General features: G+C 31.8%; 1 protein-coding gene across 1 annotated transcript; it reads right to left on the reverse strand.

Moving 5' to 3' along the window:
• Positions 1-2,377: 2,377 nt before the first annotated feature.
• LOC112490631 (kiwellin) lies at positions 2,378-3,046 on the reverse strand. The gene has a single exon (XM_025070813.3). It carries the CDS (start codon positions 3,044-3,046, stop codon positions 2,378-2,380), a length of 669 nt encoding a protein of 222 aa, XP_024926581.3.
• Positions 3,047-19,816: the final 16,770 nt, after the last annotated feature.

A 19,816-nucleotide genomic window follows, 5' to 3' on the forward strand; every position in this document is an offset into this window, starting at 1 on the left:
CTCCACTAGTTTTCTTTTGGTTGGCATGGTCATGCATATCAATTTGTAAGAGAGAAGTCTCGACCTCATGAAAAGAAGCATCCTCCACAATTTCCATGCCTCCTACCTCTTTGATCAATAAAGGCTTAATGGAAATTTGTTTGCTTAGCCTTTTCTTGATACAATAGCATCTGTTCTTGACTTCTCAAAGCCAAGATGAATTTTTGTAGCTCAGGTGAGGCTGTTTTAAGAACATCATAATTTTAAAGCCTTGGTATTTCTATCCTCATGACAAAAAACGTCCTCCACGGCTTCTACCCCACTACGTTATTGACCAACAATGGTTTAATTGAAATTTGTTTACTTAGCCTTTTTTTTATTCAACAAAATTTGTTTGTGACTTCTCAAAGCAAAGATGAATTGTATGTAGGTCAGTGATGTTGTTTTGAAGCCTTGACCTCATAAAAAGAAAACTCCATGGTTTCCATGCTTCCTACCTCATTGACCAACAACGGCTTGATGGAAATTTGTTCGCTTAGCCTTTTGTTGATCAAACAGCATCTGTACGTGACTACTCAAACCCAAGATGAATTGTGTGTAGGTTAGGTTAGGATGTTTTGAAAGCATCACGAGTTTGAAGTCTTGGTATTTCTATCCTAGTCCTTAAGATAAGTGAAAATACTTATGTAGATCATGAACTAGTCTTCCTATTGCTGCTAGATCATCACGTAAAGTGTTAAATTTCTTGATGAATTCATTGATTAAGGAGTTACCTTCCTACAATCCCATAAGGCTATGGTCTAGAAATATTTCTTTTTCTTTTGTAGCAGGCAACAGGTGCTCTTCAATTTTGTTCTACACCATATAGCAATGTCTAATCCAAAAGTAAAATTGAGAATTTCGAAGGAAATCGTTCCTAGAAGCCATGTAACCAAAAGACCATCATAAGCCTGTTTGGTAGCATCACTTAGATCAAGAAGCTTTGGTAATGGAATGTGATCATCAAGGTATGATGACAAGTTCTGAGGCTTCAAATTAAAAGGATGACTTGCGCTCTCCTTAGAAGATAGTTCGTTGAATCTAGTTTAATTGAAATAAGGCTAGCACATCGATGGAAAGGTGAGATTGTCAATTTTGGTTCCATTTCAAAGTTGACATCCAAATTGATTTTGTTGATTGATTCTCGCTATGATACCATGTTAAAATTCATAGTTGATAAGTAGTTGTTAAAATAAGGTTTCTGTGAAATAATTTCAGGTATATTTTCATTCACCCTTGATGTAGTGTATATATATACATAAAGGTGACAATATACAAGATAAACAATGCACATGATAGTTACAAAGAAGTTAATTGAATAATTATCTCTTAATTTCCTTGGCTCTACAAGATAATATATCCTTTGTCATGTCTATTTCAACTGATTTTGTAACTTTGCTATCATCTTTAGTTCCACTGTCTTAATTGTCCGTTGAATAAGGTTTGTCAATTGTTATAAGACTAGGGTATCTTGTCTTTTGTAAACACTGTCAAGCTGACTAGCCTCATCTGTCAGTTTTGTAAAGGCTACCTATAGTCTTTTGTATACACTATTTATAAGGCAATTGTACATGCAGTAGCATCACTTCCAGCATTGATTCTCTTGAGTATTGTTTCTATTTTGTTAGGAATACTTATACTGAGTCTTAACTTTTCACTTTTTCTTTGCAATTAATTGATGAACAAAGAATATTGGTAAGAGATTAATTTCCTTGTAGAACAACGAAAATTTAATAAGCTTTTTTTTTCTTTTTTTTCCTTTTTGAGATATTCACTCGACTAGTTGCGAAAGGAAATCCATTAACTAATCTCAAGAACCTCAACCGCCAAATTAATTACATTCTTGTGTGAACTCTAGCCTTTAGCTCCGTCTTCATTGATCGATGGATTCAAGAATGAGGTATTATTAAACCCAAAAATCACTAATTTTGTCATTTCGTGTTGTACTTTTGTGGAATGATCTTTATAACTTTTGTATTTGTTGAACTTATATATTCAGTTTGTTATTATGCTGGAGATTTCATGGATATTCTTTCTTCTTCTTCCTTTTTTTTTTTTTTTTTTCAATTTTGATGGAGTTAGCATGGATCCATAAATTTCTTAAGCCTTGGTTTGTGCTTGCTTTAACTTTTTGTTTAATTTAAGTTTCCAATAAAAATTGTTGTAATAAACATCTTTGTCTTCAATTTTTTTGTTTATTATTGTGGTAAGTTATAAACTGAGTACAAATTAATTGAAACAGCCAAAAATTTTACTGTGCAATAATACCCTATATAGGTGCATACATACATAAATTATAAAAATAACGACCTCCTCCTTTATTCATGGCCATTATAATTTGTAATCCTAAACCTAATTATTAGCTAACCATGGACCAAGTTACATTCGCAACACCTTCTTCTGTATCAATCCCCAAAGCACTCCACACAGCTTCCGAACCATTAACGGTATCAATATCACATGGCCCCTGATATGCATGCTCTGCATCACAACCATGCATGGAATCGCACTCATCCACCACCTTCGCCATTGTACTCCTCCCGTTACTCACTGTTATTCTTATCATCTTCCCGCATCTCAACCCTCCGTTGTACCACCCGGTGGACAATGCTACAATCATCTCCTTGTTATCATGGTACTGCCCGTCGCATGCTGATGGACCACCACCGTCACCCCCTTCACTGAAGTCGTTGCTTATTAGTTTGGCTCGGATCGAAGTCGTGACCAGAGGAGAGCACCTGTACGTGGGGTGAGACTTGCCGTTACATTTTAGAGTTCCAAAAGGATGACAACCGTGAATACTCGTAGATGGGGAAGGAGAGGTTCTTCTTCCTCTGCAGGTGTGGGTTCCGAGTTCGACGTCGTCATTGCATTTGCCTTTAATGCATATGAGCTGACCCTCGCAGTCATCAAGGGTTCGACAGGGATCATTGCAGCTGGAAATGGCGGCTGTAGCAGGAACAAGGAAGGTTATCATGATAATGTTGAGGAAGAGGGGAAGGGAAAGAAACAACGAAAGGTGTGCCATACAAGCAATAAAGAAGAAGGGGCGAGAGAAATATAAGAGTATATATATTTGTCTGTGTGCGCTTATATTATACTGGAGGAGTAGCGGGTCAAGGTACCAGGGGAAGGGTGTTTTTCAAAGTCTTTTTTTCCTTTTGATTTTTCGCACCGTGGAAAATATAAAACATATTGATTTTTCAAAGTCCTTTTTTTCCTTTCTTACCTGCATTATATTCTACGACTGGACACGCATTTTCTCAAGACCGACCACGCTATTTTATTTTATGCTCGTTGCAATTATCTTGCCAAACTTACTACAATAATATTTCAATTTATCATCTGGGTGAGGGTAATTAACTTATGGGATTCATTATTGGTATAAAAATTAATAATTAATAATTAGTTTTATTTAATTAAATTTTAACTATTCAAATTAAAACTAAATGTGGAAATTAAATTAAATTATCTTACAGCATAGGAGTCTCCATGAAAACTAATCACTAATAGAGACAAATAATATTTTAAATATTAGCGTTTTAAGTATGAACATGTATGAATTTCCACAATTCTTCCGAATAGAAGAAGAACACTGATTTTATATAGCCAATGGATCCAATTTATTTGAAAGATATATAATTTTAGTTTTTTATATGCATAATATAAAAAAAGAAAAAAAGAAAAAAGAAAAGGGTGTACTTGTTTTAAGTTATTAAGTTAATTATCCCTATCGTGTACGCTAAATTAAATTCAACACCTGCATGCCAAGACGAGTGTTTGAAGCGCCAGGGCATTGACAGATGCCTTGAAAGCCAACGGCAAAGACGTTCTTGGTACACCTGTCTATTCTTTCCCAAAAAAAAAAAAAAAAGGACTTCGTCCTCTTGAAGCAAATATCTAGAATTTGCTTGAGTACCTAACTAATTATGTAATATCAATTCTTCTTTTTGTTTTCTTTTTTTTTTCTTTTTTCAATAAGTTTTTGCCATCATTTTCTAATTTTCATGTCAAAAAAATAAAAAAGTAAACATATGAATTCAAACGTTATGGATGGCTAGCTAGGCTAGAATTTCTCTTTCCAATGTCTCTAACTAGGATGAGTGGATTGTTTTACGCACAATAAAATACAAAAGTAAACAAAACCAGGTGCAAGACAAAACAGAAAGGCTAACAAGTATTAAGAATTATTGTTTACCTATTGTTAAAAAGTAAGAAATAGGAGGTTTAATTAAATAAGTAAGAAATTGTTGTAGCAAATTGTATAATATATACTTTTGGATGATGAGAAAGATTGTTGAGTGACCAACTGGTGGCCGATGATGTGAAAGAGCATGTCCAAAAATAGAATGCATGAAAATTTTCTATACGCTCTATAGCAAATCCACATATCTGTTTATGTTGAATATCATATTTCTGGAGAATTGAAAAAAAAAAATTCTAACTAACCTGATGAAGTTCCGTCGACTAGAAGCCTACAAGATTCAATGAATTGTTCTGTAACTTGATCTCTAGTCGAGCTTGGTCTTCAATTTGGTGTTAGTGTTCAATAAGCTACCATTGTTCTATTTTAACTTTACTGAACCAGGTGTCTATCGTTCATTTGTTTGTATTTTGGTTTTAATTAAACGACCCAAGTTCCTTTTGTGGGAGCCAAGTAGAAGGTCAAGTGCGAGTCTAGTAGGCTACTGTGTCCCAGCACCACATCCTTGAGCTGATTCATCTATGATGGTCCTCGTTGGTTGCTGATTGCTACGTAAGCTCTTCCATCAGTAGTCGTTACTTAATATGGTGCCATTTCATCATTTTCCTTTCTTTATAAAAGCTTTGTCATCCCCAAGATTGGGTTAGTTTTGGTTTTAGCTACCATTGTTGTTGTTCTGTAACCTCTGAGAGCTTGTTTTCCTAATGAATTGGACTTATTTAGTGCTAAGATTCTACCACCCACTCTCAATTTTAGTAATTCACGCATTTTTTTTTTTTTTAGTCCCAACATTAGTTGGTATCCAAGCATCGGTTTCAATTCTCCGATTATTAGCTCCGATGAAGGTATTTTTAGTGCTTCTAGTGACTCTCCAAGTATTAGAGCACTTCAAACGTTCATGACAGGAGTGGAAAAGTAGCTAAAATTCCTCACAAGAGAGATTCAGTAGCTTTGTTCCATTGTCATCCATGGGGTAGCTATGATTCTCGAAGCCTCCAGTTGCAAGCTATCATGATCGTTTTAAGGTTACCCATCGAACCCTTGGTTGGCCCTGACTGAGGAAATCTTACTGGAATTGTTATCGAAAATCCGGCAACATCTTCCCTATAAAGTTGACTTTCCTAATTTTTCCTTACACAAAAGAACTCTCTCAAAATATATACATCCACTTTATTCCTTTCCACCCTACTTCAAATTTCCAAAAATTTGTAGGACTTCAATAACTACAGTGTAGGAATACAAATATAAGTAATAACAAATGAACCACAAATACCTTTATATGTGTTGGGACCCCTTCGAAAGCTTACTATTTGAACTCTAGGATGGCCCTGATGCTTCTTATCAAAAATACATACTTCTATAAGTTCATGGCCGCCCACGCCTCTCATGTATTATAATTTCACAATTTTACAACACTTCATGAATATACCAAACACATAGATGTAGATAGAGAGATGATAGTAATAATATTAATAATAATAATAATAATAATAATGTAACATTTTTCATTTAATGGGTGTGAATGATTTGTTTAATGGGTTTTAATGAGGCTTATGATTAGCTTTTCTGTTTTCGCTTTTCAAAGGGATGAGTCTTTTTTACCAAACATCATTTTTTTTAGGAGAAAGTGTGAGTTTTTACTTCCTAGTGAGTCCTTTAGGAAAATAGAGTAAGGTTCTAGTGGTCTGAGCATTGTGTGGTAAAGCAAGGTACACGAAGTTTATAGAGAAAGATCTTAGAGGTGCTATGTCTGAGATATTTGCATCCGTTGTATCTTGGGAGACGATCGTCACAAATTCATCTGCACCGGTGAGGCGGAAATAATTTTAAGAAAACTATGGTATCACACATGCATCAGACTGATCAACGAATCTACCAGCAACAAAGCATATAAGTTCTAAATTTATTTATTTATTTTTCATATTTTATTTCACAATTCCACATGATATATCCAACAAGCTTAACACAATCTCATTTATACATATATATATATACATATATATATATATCTGTTTATATATGTGGATTTTTGTGGTTATTTTTATCTATTTGTTTCGACTTGGAAGGGGAACAAAAAAATTATTTTTTCGCTTACCCCGTGGCTTTTAAACTTTTTTGGGTATTTAATTTTCCTTTGTTTTTCCATTGATTGTCACTCATATATGATTACCCACACATTTGTATAAATTTTGGTGATTTTCTGATGATCTTCCAGTGCCAGAATGACAGAAAAAGTGAGAAAAACATTTGAACTACGTCGATCGACCCATTTAATAGAGAAACAGGGTCAAGAAAACCCAACTAAAGTATGAAGACAAGTCAAAACTCGGTTTTACGGGTCAAAGTTGGGCAAACAGGCAGGTTTTAATATTGTGGGCTGGAGCATGGATTTCTGCTGGGTTTGGCCCATGTCCATTAAGGCTATTGCTTGGCCTATAGTATAACCCAGACAAGAGGGCCATAGTAGAGGCCGAAATTAAGACCTAGCCCATGAGGAATTTGGCCCAATTGCTTTGATTCCACCATGTGTCGTGAAAATAGTGGTTCTACATGGTGCACAGTGGCAATGCCACATGTCCCACAGTCGTAAGGCCACATGTTGCATAGAAAGGTGACACATGTCAGCCTGTGATAGGTGACACGTGTTGCACAATGTAGAGGACATGTGTCGGCCACTGGCTTATGACACATGTCCAACCATAAGGTTGGACACGTGTTGGTCTCTAGCATGTGACATGTGTTTGCTAGAGATAATGCCACTTGTCAAGTAGACACGGTGCCACATCAACAGTGCCATGTATCACCTAGTTGTTGAAATGTGGTGATCTTGCCACAATGTGCAAGGTAGTTCGGTTACACTTGCACTCTTTGTTTTGCAACATCAAAGACCAAACATTGCTTATGTTTATGTATTTTATTTTATCTTGTAATGTTCAAGAACAATATCCTTTTTGTAATGCCCTAAGCTCATTATCTAGCTTAAGGCCTTTTTTGTCTAGTTGCTGGAATTGTATTTCCCGCAACATAAGTCCACTTCCTTGGATGCCGTTTGAAGTAGGTTTGGTATTTGGACCTGAATTTTGGATATGATAAACGAGATATGCAGAGGAAGCAGAAAAAAAAAGAATGTCCCAATTTGGATCTGGGAAAGCTGAGTTAAGCCTAAAACAATCTGACCCTTGTGCAGTGTTGTTGCCCAGAAAATTGGGCAAAACTGCCTCGGGTTTGATTACTTTTGAATGGGTAAATGGACTTTTTTTTATCTGGTTTTTGGATAGAACATAGTTTAATATTCAAAAAGGCTTCCCTCCAATTTTCAAGTCAAATGGAGCTGGTTTTCAAATTCAAATGCCTTAGACAAGCTGAACTGCCCATTAAAGAAGGTTTCTTGCATGTCCAGCACATTGATTAGAGTTAGTTGAGGTAGTTTGGCTTGGTTGGTTACTTTTAATGCTTTTGTATTTATTGCTCAATATGGCAGCATGCCTTATTGTCTTTTTGGTTTATTTAAAAGTATGAAAATTGTAATGAAAAATGTTGAAAAAGAAAATATTCAAAAAACAGATTTTGAAAAACAACATTTTTGGCTCTCTCTCTCTCAACTACTACATTTTTGGTTTCTTCTTCTTCCTACAAGCTAACAACCCTCTCAAGAACCCTAAACCTCCATTAAAACCAGAAACAAAACCTAAACAAACCCAAAAAAAAAAAAAAAAACAAAATCAAGAACCAAGAACCAACAACAATCATTCTTGACTAACACCTTGAATGATTGTGCTCTAGGGTACAACAACATAAACCTACACCAAATTCATCACTAGTGCCACATCAGCATATGCTGCCATCTGGCAGTTGCCATGTCAACTGGTTGCCACATCAACAAGTGCCACATCAGCATGTGCTGCCATCTGGCAGGTGCCATGTCAATTGATTGCCACATCAACAAGTGCCACATTCACCGACGTCTGCCATGGTGGGTGTATAAAGCAATTTTGAATGTGTATACAGTAATTTTCTGATGGGGTGTATACAATAGTTTTATGGGTGTATACTGAAAGTTTATGTATGTTTAAAGAAATTTTACGATGTACAGAGAAAACCTAAAAACTCACATTATTGTATTTTCCTATTGGAGTTTGGTTTTAATTAGTTTGTTGGGATTAAAAACAATAACTAATTGATTTCTGTTTTTATGATTTTACAGAAATGGTAAGTGGATGAGATCATGTGATTCTTGATATGAGGTCAAATGTGCCTACTGCATATGTGCCAACACCAACTTCTGTGGTCCAAATGGCTCCTCCTGCAAATATCTTAAAGACAAGAGGAAGGAAATGAATATGGAAGCTCTTGTTAGCAAACTTCATATCGAAGATAACAATAAAAGATCTGATAAAAAATCTCTGAAAGCCGAGATCAAGGCCAATATAATGGAGCATGATCAAAACTCCAAGAATAAGAAAAAGATTGGAAGAGATTCCAAGTTGAGGCCTAAAGGAGGGATCTCCAAGAAGGCCAACCTTCAAGGCAAGTGCTTTAATTATGACAAAATGGGTCACAGAGCGGTGGACTATAGCTATGGAAAAGAAGAAGAACAAAGAGGCATAGATGGTGGAGAAATCACACAAGAGGTTGATGATATTGATCTCAATGTTGTTGTATTTAAAGTGAACTTTGTGGGATCAAATTCTAAAAAGTGGTGGATTGACACTGGTGCAACCCACCACATATGTTCAAACAATAACTTGTTCACTTCCTTTGAACCAAGCTAAAATGGTGAGAAGTTGTTTGGAAATTCTGCCACTTCAGAAATTCAAGGGAGGGCAAGGTAGTCCTAAAGATGACCTCTAGAAAGGAACTGACTCTGAACAATGTGTTGCATGTTTCAGATATTTGTAAGAATCTGGTGTCTGGATTGCTTCTGAGTAAGCATAGTTTCGCATGCTGCTCAAGTTAGATAAGATTGTTTGGTCCTAGTATGGAATATTTGTGGGAAAATGCTATATAGTCAATAGTTTATTTAAACTAAATGTAATGATTGTAAAGCCAAAAGAAGTTAATAAAGCTAGTACTTCTTCTGCTTACTTGCTTGAGTCTTCAAATTTGTGGCATGGTAGACTTAGTCACGTTAATTTTAATTCTCTGTGGAGGTTAATTAACTTGAATCATATTAACACATTTGAAATTGATTCCAAACGTAAGTGTGAAACTTGTGTAGAGGCAAAACAATGAGGTTATCATATCTAATGATTGAAAGGAATACTGAACCTTTGGATTTAATTCATAAAGATGTATGTGAGGTGAAATCCGCACCAACTAAGGGTGGTAATAAGTATTTTATCACCTTTTTCGATGATAGTACAAAATATTGCTACGTATACTTGCTTAAGAGCGAGGAGAAGTTGAGAATCAACTCAACAAAAAGATTAAAGTAATAAGAAGTGATCGTGGTGGCAAGTATGTAATACCATTTGCTGAGTATTGTGCTTAACATGGTGTTAGACATGAAGCTAGTTCACCATATTCACTATACTTAAATGGTGTGGATGAACGAAAAAATCGTACTTTGAAAGATATGATGAATGTAATGCTGATAAGTTCTAGATTATCTCAGAACTTATTGGGAGAAAACTTTTGTTGATAAAATACCTTTTAAATAAGGTTCCCTGAAAGGATCAGGTGAAGACACCTTATGAGCTTTGGAAAGGATGATAAACTTCCTATTAATACTTATGCGTGTGGGGGTGTCTAGCCAAAGTAATGATACCTATTCCTAAAAAAGTATAGATAAGTCCCAAAATAATTGATTACATCTTCATAAGATCTGCTCAAAATTGTAGTGCATATCAGTTTATTATGTAGAGATCTGAATTTCCTGATATACATAAGAACACAATAATGGAATCGAGAAATGTATCACATTTTTAGCATATTTTTCCATATAAGATTGAAAAAGGACTAAGTTCGTCTAAACAAACATATGCTGCTATTAGTGAAGATAACCATGATAGTGATCAAGAACAGGAGACTGAAGTTGAGACTGAGGATAAACTGAGATGAAAAAAGAGAGTAAGAATGGAAATATCCTTCGGTCTAGATTTTCTTACTTACATGCTAGAAAGTGAACGTCAGAGCTTCGAAGAAGCTGTAAACTCTCATAAAGGAAATTTACAGAAAGAGACCATAAAAAGTGAAATTGATTCCATTCTGCAGAATCATACCTGTGTGTTATGAAAGCAGATGAAACAATAGATAAATACAAGCAAAGCTTGTAATTAAGGGATATAAGCAACAAGAAGACCTTGATTATTTTAATACATATTCTCCAGTAACAAGAATAATTCCATAAGGATGGCAATGGCGCTCGCTGCATTGTGGGATCTTGAAGTACATTAAATGGATGTTAAAACAGCCTTTCTTAATGGAGATCTTGATTTATAGATCTACATGGAGCAACTTGAGGTTTCTCCACACCAAGTCAAGAAAAGAAAGTCTGTAAATTAGTGAAATCCTTGTATGGACTAAAACAAGCTCCAAAGCAGTGGCATCAAAAATTTGATAGTGCCATGCTAAATGATAGATTTAAAACAAATGAGTGTAACAAATGTGTCTATGTGAAAAATACAGAGAATGGATATATCATTCGTTGTTTGTATGTAGATGTCATATTCATAATAGGTAGTGACGACAATATGGTCCAAACTACAATAGTCATGTTAAAATCCAAATTTGACATGAAAGATATAGGGTTTCCATATGTGATTTTAGGAATGAAAATCACTAAGAGTTCTAATGCAATCATACTTAGTCCAACACATTATATAGATAAAATACTGGTTAAGTTTAGTAATGACAATACTGGCAGCCAGAATACCCATAGATATGAGTTTACACTTATCCAAAAATAAAGGGAAGAGTGTACCTCAAATGGAATATGCAAGGATGATTGGAAGTCTAATGTACCTGATGAATTGTACAAGACCAAACATAGCCTAAGTATTAGGAGAATGAGTAGATACATGAGTAATCCAAATAAAGATCATTATAAAGGAATCGTAAGAGTACTAAGGTACTTACGATATACTCGTGATTATGGATTGCACTTTACAAGATATACTGCTATATTAGAAGGATACAATGATGCTAATTGGACATCAGATATCAAGAATTCAAAATACACAAGTGGCTATGTATTCACATTAGCAAGTGTAGCCATAACATGGAAGTCCTCAAAACAAACTATGATAGCTCGATTCACGATGGAATCTGAGTTCATTGTATTAGATAAATATGGTGAATAAGTTGAATGGCTATGCCAATTTTTAAAGGACACTCTAAAGTGGTCGAAACCTATCTCAGTGATAAGTTTACATTGTGATAGTCAATCTACGATGGACAAGGCACAAAATATTATCTATAATGGAAACTTTAGATACATTCGTCGTAAACACAGTTCCATTAAACAATTACTCTCAACTGAAGTTATCGCGATAGACTATGTAAAATCAAAAGATAACATTGCAAATCTGCTAAACAAATGGTTAAATAGAGATTTAGTTGAGAAGTCATCGAAGGAATGGGATTGAAGCCTGTGAGTAAAGTCGATACAATGGAAACCCAACCTAGATGAATGGAGATCCCAAGATCTAAATTCAATGGAAGAATATAATTGTAAAGACTAGTATGGATTATAGTAGGGGTTAATCCTATACCCATTCCTATGATAAAACAATGATAGATGAAGGTTAAGCATAAATAATGCTTTTAATGATTCCTATACGTGTTTGTTTGGTAATCTTTGCATAGTCATGCTCATTACATTGGAAATAGAAAGCACCTATGTGAAAGTGAAAAGTGGCCGCTTCAAAGGAGAATTGTTAAGGGCGTAATTTTCTAGAAACTCTTGCAAAACCAAGGTGGTGTTCAAGGCCAAAACAAACACAATAGTGAGAACTGAAGTGTACTAGGAAGGAATTTGTGTGATCTATATTGTCATTAACACAAACGATGAAATGGTTCAAATATATCGCATATACCATTAGTCAGTAAAGAAAATATAGTCTCATAAGGGAATGTTAAAAGAGTAATATATACTTATTCTATGTAAATTCCAACCCTAGAGCTTTACCATCAGAGTCCTTCATTGTCCCTTGTTGTCAAATCATTCATGTGGGGGATTGTAACATCTTTCATTTAATGGGTTTGAATGATTTGTTTAATGGGTTTTAATGAGTCTAATGTTTAGCTTTTCTATTTTGGGTTTTCAAAGGGATGAGTTTTTTTGACAAAACAAGCATTTTTTTAGAGAAAAGTGTGATTTTTGCATCCTAGTGAGTCCATTAGGAAAATAAAGTACAGCTTTGGTGGCCTGAGCATTTTGTGGTAAAGCAAAGGTACACGAGCTTCGTAGAGAAAAATCTTGAAGGTGTTGTGTCTGAGATCTTTACATCTGTTGTATCATGGGAAACTATCTTCATAAATTCATCTGCACCGGTGAGGCAGAAATTGTCTTCAGGAAACTGTGGTATCACACAGACCCTGAACTGATCAACAAATCTACTAGCAACAAAGAATACAGGTTCTAAATTTTTTTTGTTTTATTATCATATTTTATTCCACAATCGATGAGAATCCGCCCATACGTGTACAACCGACAACTTGTTGAGATGCAGATCCTATACAGTTGAAGACCGGGCCAATCACTAGAGCTCAAGCCAAGAGATTTAAGGACAACTTGGCTGGTTTTATACAAGGATTTATCAGTTCTTAAAAGGGATTGTCAATACCCGATGATTCAAAGTTTATTTTAAGCAGCCAAGTGGTGGAGGCCGATATGGACTAGGGTAGCTATTTTAGTGCATTTATGAGCTTTGGACAGCAAGGAATGGGTTCTTCAACACTTCTTGAATTCAATTGACATCACTAATAGGTCATGGAATAGAGTCAAGGCAGAAGCAAAAGCAATCAAAGAGGCCATTTGCGCATGGAAGACATTTTTGGCCGAATTTGCTGTATTTGCTGCTGGCTTTGCTGTATTTTGGTGATTAAGCAATTTCTCTTTGTTCCAATCAAGGTCAGCATATGGGATTCATAATTAATCATATTTGGCATCCTACATGGTACATTGGATATGATTTGGAGCTTTTACAAGCTGGAACTTGATCAAAGATATCTTAGTTGTCAAACTAGTCAACTAGTTTCCTAATTTGAATTTGACTTTTTGTTTTAGGAAACTATAATTTATTTTGGTTTTTCTGGATAAATTAACTTAGGAAAGTTAGAATTTTATTATTTTAAATGTAAATTAATTAATTTCTAATTCAAAACAGGAGAATTAATCAATCCAAATTTGTTTAGGAAGAAGCAAAATTCGACCAACACTTGGTTTCCTAATATCTATGGCCGAATTTATCTAATTGTTTCAGGGTTTATTGTTTTGTAACTTTAGCCTATTTAAGGGCTTATTATCATTGAGAAATCAGTTTACATATTATTTAGAAAATTATTTTGTGAGAAAATAGTTCTCTTTGTTCTTTTTGAACACCTAAAATACTTGATAGAAATCAAGCGTTTTAGTTTGATGTATCAATAGGACATTTATAACCTATTGTGGCATTTTTTATATAACAAGATTTCTAGTCACAAGTTGATTAGGGGTTGAGGTGACTATAAGAACTTGAACTTAATTTTTCGATTCCAGGCTAATATAATACGGGGTAGGCACAAGTCAACCTAGGTTTGTATCAACAATTCTACATAATATGTCCAACAAATAATAATAAAGATAACTTAGATCTCAAACTCAAAATCATACAATCTAACTTTTTATATTTAAGAAATACATAGACACATATTGTACCGCTAATATCCGATAAATTGTAAGACGTCTTCTAATACAATAATTTACATTTAAGATGCATATTTAGATACAATACTTTAAGTTGAATAGTTGAGGTCCTAACGATAACTACAATGACCTTATCACTATCCAGAATCGATGTGAATATATATATATATATATATATATATTTTGCATAAATATAAATATGTATACAGTCTCTTGAAAGATTTGGATAACCTACCCACAGCCTAATAAACCTGCTCGGAGGCTAGAATACCTACCCAAAGAATGCAATATAAGCCTGAAGTCTAACACACTTGCCCAAAGGCTAGTACTCATGCCCGAAGGCTCCAATACCTGCCTAATAACTAATGTACCTATCCCAAAGCTAGTACTCCTATCTGAAGGCTTGAATACCTACCTAAAGACTGAAGTACTTACCCAAAGGCTAGTATTCCTATCCTAAAGGCTTTGATACCTATCTGAAGGCTAATACGTCTATCCGAAAGCTGATTCAGATTTCTATTATCGATGTTGTATGAACTTTTCCACTCTTGTACCATGTTACATACGTATTCCCAAATCCATTAAGTTATCAATTAGGACAAATACAATAATCATGAAGTTGATAATAACAACAACAATAATAATAAGCATCATCATCATAATTAGCTAAAATAAAACTAAAAATGATAAACATATTACAAAAACTAAACATTCATAGTTGAGATACACCCGATGTATCATATAATATACCAATGCACAATCTCATGATATCAGCTGTCTGTAAGTATACTACTACCAATATCGCCATGGGTGGTTGCCTATAAAGGCCATTTAACTTGCTGGTCTCATAGGTAGTAGAAATATAACTAAGTTGTTCATGAACCAAACCAAGTCGTTGCCCTGGTATAATGTGGTACAACTGACACATAACATGACATAATATATATATATATATTGAAAGGATACCTGATGCACCATACAATATACCAGTACTGCCAAATGATACATGGCATCCTAAACACCACTTGACAAATAAGGGAAAAAAAAAAAAAAGAGTACCTGCATGCGGCTCCATTTGCATCCCAATGGCGTTGGTGCTCAATAATCTTCTATCCTACGGTTAAGGAAGTGACTAATGTTGTCATAGTAAAGATACATTCTTACCCTTGCTTGTCTTAGTGCCTATATGAATGGCTAAACTTGTCGTCCTTTAGCCATTGGGAGGGTGGCTAATGATATCACTGCAAACTACCTGCTTACTCGCGTTTACCATGGCCTACAAAGAATAACTAAATATAACCTGCGCACTAATCAATAAACATAACAGTACAAAGCATCAATATTGTAGCATTTATTGACTAACTAGTCACACAAAAATATATAATTACGGTAATGACAACACCTCGTAATCATATTTATAAAACCATTATGTTTTAAGCAAATGAATAAATAAATAAAATACATGGATGAATTAATAAACAATAAACAATAAAAATAAAAGAAATAATAACAAGATTTAAACATAATTAATAATCTTATAATCATCATAAATTCATACGTAACTCTTATAACCATTAACAAAAATTATTTTAAAAACCCAAATATAATTTTCCTAGGTAAAATAGATCACATTAAAATCATCTTAATATTAAATACTTTTATAACTCTTAATTTTTTAAAAACAATGTTTAAGTTAATAAATAAATGTGCAATTAAATAAATAATTAGATAAACAAATATTCTTGCGACATCATTCTTATTTACACTCACGTCTATATATATTTATATATATATATATATATAGATAGTTGTTCTACGATGTGGATGGTCCGCATGCAAACCATGATTACATATATAACTGTCTTACTTTTATATATAATATAAATAATATATATATAAGATCTTAAATAATAATTTAATAATAATATTTAAGCTTTGATGTTATTATATATTGCATGCACATTTACATACAAAACTTTAAATTACATTATATGTATTATTTGTTATAAAAAAATAATTTAAAACAGCAAATTAAGAATAAAAAAAAATTAGATATACTGAAACAAGTAATAATGATGATGATAATGATGATGATAATAATAATAATAATAATATGTACCAAAAATTAAAAAAAAAAACCAATTTCTCCATTAAAATAATTTCAACACTACTAATTTTTTATTTATCATTAAAGCTTGGGACTTATAAAGTCTTGGAACTCAAACATTGAATATTCACTGTGTCTTGTTAACATTGATCTATTTGATAAAATCAACTTGTCCAGTCATATTTGAAAATTTATTTAAAATTTTTATTGTTATTAAGTACATCTGGATCTTAATTTTTTTTTCAATCTATATCGTAAAAATTTGTCAAGAACTAAAAGTCTAACATCTATATATAATATTATTCAATTATGGAATTCAAATTCGAAAATACTTACCTATTTAATTTTTTCTCATACACATAGCATTTTTATACCTATTTAATTTTTTTCATCTATAGAATTCAAATTCAAATTCAAACGTATTTATATAATATTTTTCATCTATGAAATTCAAATTCAAATTCAAATATATTATTTGATTCCTTGCAAATAATTAATTTTTCTTTATTAAATTATTATAATATAATTTAATCATATTTATTATTATTATTATTAGTAGTATTTATCCTATAAACACATTTATATCTTATAAGATAATTTATTTATAGAATTCAAATTAAAAAGTGTTTACCTATTTATTTTTTATTTTTATTTATGAAATTCAAATTCAAATTCAAATTTATTTATATAATTTAATTCAAAGTCAAATTATTATTTGATTCTTTGCAAATAATTAATTTTTCTATAATTAATTCTTATATTATTATTATTATTGTTATTATTTCTTCTATAAACACATTTTTAAGTTATTAGGTAATTTATTTATAGGGTTCAAATCAAAAAATGTTTACATATATTTTTTTTTCCATCTATAGAATTAAAATTAAAATTTAAATGTATTTATATTATATTTTCCATTTATAAAATTCAAATTCAAATTCAAATGTATTATTTAATCACTTGCAAATAATTAATTTACCAGTATTAAATCCTCATAATATAATTTAACTATTATTATTATTATTATTATTTATTCTATAAACATATTTTTACCTTATAAGGTAATTTATTCATGGAATTCAAATTTAAAAATATTTATCTATTTATTTTTTTCATTTATTGAATTCAAATTCAAATTATTTTATCCTTACAAAGAATTAATTTTTCTATATCAAATCCTTATAATAATTTTATTATTATTATTATTATTATTGTTATTATTAGTATTAGTATTATTATTGGTATAACTTAATTAACAAAAATTTGGATTTAAAAAGTGGTGTAGATATATATATATATATATATATATAGTTTCACTATCATTGGTGTCGACTTGTAAATTACAATACAAATCAACATCAAATTACATATAATTTATGATATGTAATATATATTTTATTTCAATTTTATATATAATTTAATTATAACTTACATTTAATATGCATGTCAGTATTCATCATCTTTTCATGAATATAGGATAATATCAATTTAACCATTATTAAAAAACTGTCATATAATTTATCACTAAACTTTTGGTAAAAAAATTTGGTATCTATAATATTGCCCTTTCAATATATAGTATATATTATTACCAACAATCTGTATAATATATAAAAGTAGAATATGTATATTAGATGATCTTATAATCATATTTGTATATATAAAAATATTTAAAATACGTTTGATTAAGGAACTATATAAATACAAATACAATTTATTTATGTCATATATAATATTATAATAATTAAAATATATATTTTATTCTTTCACGTCACATCTAAGATATATAATATTCAATTGATCAACTTGCTGCTCACTTCACATCCGTAGTAATTATACTTATAATTTTATCTACAAAAGGTAAAAAATTTCATACTATTTCAATTAATTATATAATATTATAGTAATAAAAACATATATTTTTGTATACAACCAATAAACAGTAAAGGAAAGATAATTTTTTTATTTTTGTTAATGATTTTGAAGGGAAGTTGAAAGAATATGAGGATGGCATGTGGCGCAGATTCTTTAGAACAAGTAGTAATTAAATATAACCATGGTTGTTTCTGAAAATTCAATCAATAGTGTTGAGCAATTACGTCAAAGTATATATGCAGCCTTACACCCACGTTTACATTCTACAACTTATTGTTCCCAATGTGGTTGCATGAAAATCAAGTCAAAGCACTCATTATAATGCCTCTAGATGGATTTATACTAACTAGGGCCTTAAAATTCATTGCTGGCCCCATATGCTTAAAATTAAATGCTAGCCCCATATGGATTTACATATGTAGAATAAAACACAAAACTTAGGATCAACAAGTCTTTATATGATAGAATTGCCCCTAGGGTGTTTCCTAAATGCTCGAAGTGGTAATGTTTATCCACATAGTCAATACCAAAATGTTTTGTGAGAGCTCCCCAAAATTTGATATAACTAAAAAGTACAAGTAAAATATCAATAATACCTCTAAAAGATTTTCAATAAAATCAAACTCACCAACATCAAAGATTCCAACTCTAGTTCAATAAAAGAAAGATAAAATAGAATGCCATACATATTAGGTCAATCCACCAAGACAATTGCAAAAGTTTGTGAGAAAGAAAATGCATCAACGATAAAAGTAAGATAGCAAATGAAAATATGAGAGGATGAATATGCTGGAAATGTTATGAAAATGCCATACTTAGTATTCATAACCTCTCAGTTAAGGCATAAGGAACAATTTAAAAACATAAAATTATGAGACAAGCGTAGTAACATAATAATATGAAAACAGTCATTTAACTCCAAAAATTTTCACTCAAGACCTTACATTCACTCTTTTGAAAAGTTCTATTTTTTATAATCGTTTCACAAAACCCTAATTGAATTCCAAATCAATAATATAAAGTCATTTAATAGCAAAACAAGATAAATATTTTAATTCAAATCAATGCGCGTAAACTATTGGACATAAAATAATATAAACATAAATTCATAAAATAATTATGAAAAATTCAATAAAACCATAAACGTACTAAAAAACCAATATTTTACCGTATGATATGTCTAACACTGCTAGATGGTATATGGCATCTCAGAATACCAAATAAAGATTAAAGAAATAAAAAGAAACCAATGTCATGAGGTATTAAGAAAAATACATAATTAAGTATCTTTCCATAACAAATTAACACAAACTAACAAATATTAAGCTATAAATATGGTATAAAATCATCAATATTTTAGACCTAACAAATACCCCCAAACTTAAGATTTGCTAGTCCCTAGCAAAGAAAAAGAATAAGAAAATGAAATGTTATTTGAAGAACATAAGATACTTTAATGAGGTGCCTCAAAGATTGTATAACATATGACTTTTCAAATGGTTTCAAAGTAATTATGTAACTCAATACCTTATATTCTATCCAACATATATGATACTTCCAATGTGTGTGTGTGGAAATCAATTTATACACTTAATTATCATATGCTTGAATAAATTTACAAGAATTAGAGATTGATAATAACGTATGAACTACCATATGCTTGACTTAATTATCACTCTCCACTAATGTAGGTTAATGCACCACCTTAAATCATTAGGACTTCATGGTTTCTATTGCTAAGGCTAATGGATAAGGCTAAAGAAAG

The sequence above is a fragment of the Ziziphus jujuba genome, chromosome 10, assembly GCF_031755915.1.
Source record: "Ziziphus jujuba cultivar Dongzao chromosome 10, ASM3175591v1".
NCBI classification, from domain to species: domain Eukaryota; kingdom Viridiplantae; phylum Streptophyta; class Magnoliopsida; order Rosales; family Rhamnaceae; genus Ziziphus; species Ziziphus jujuba.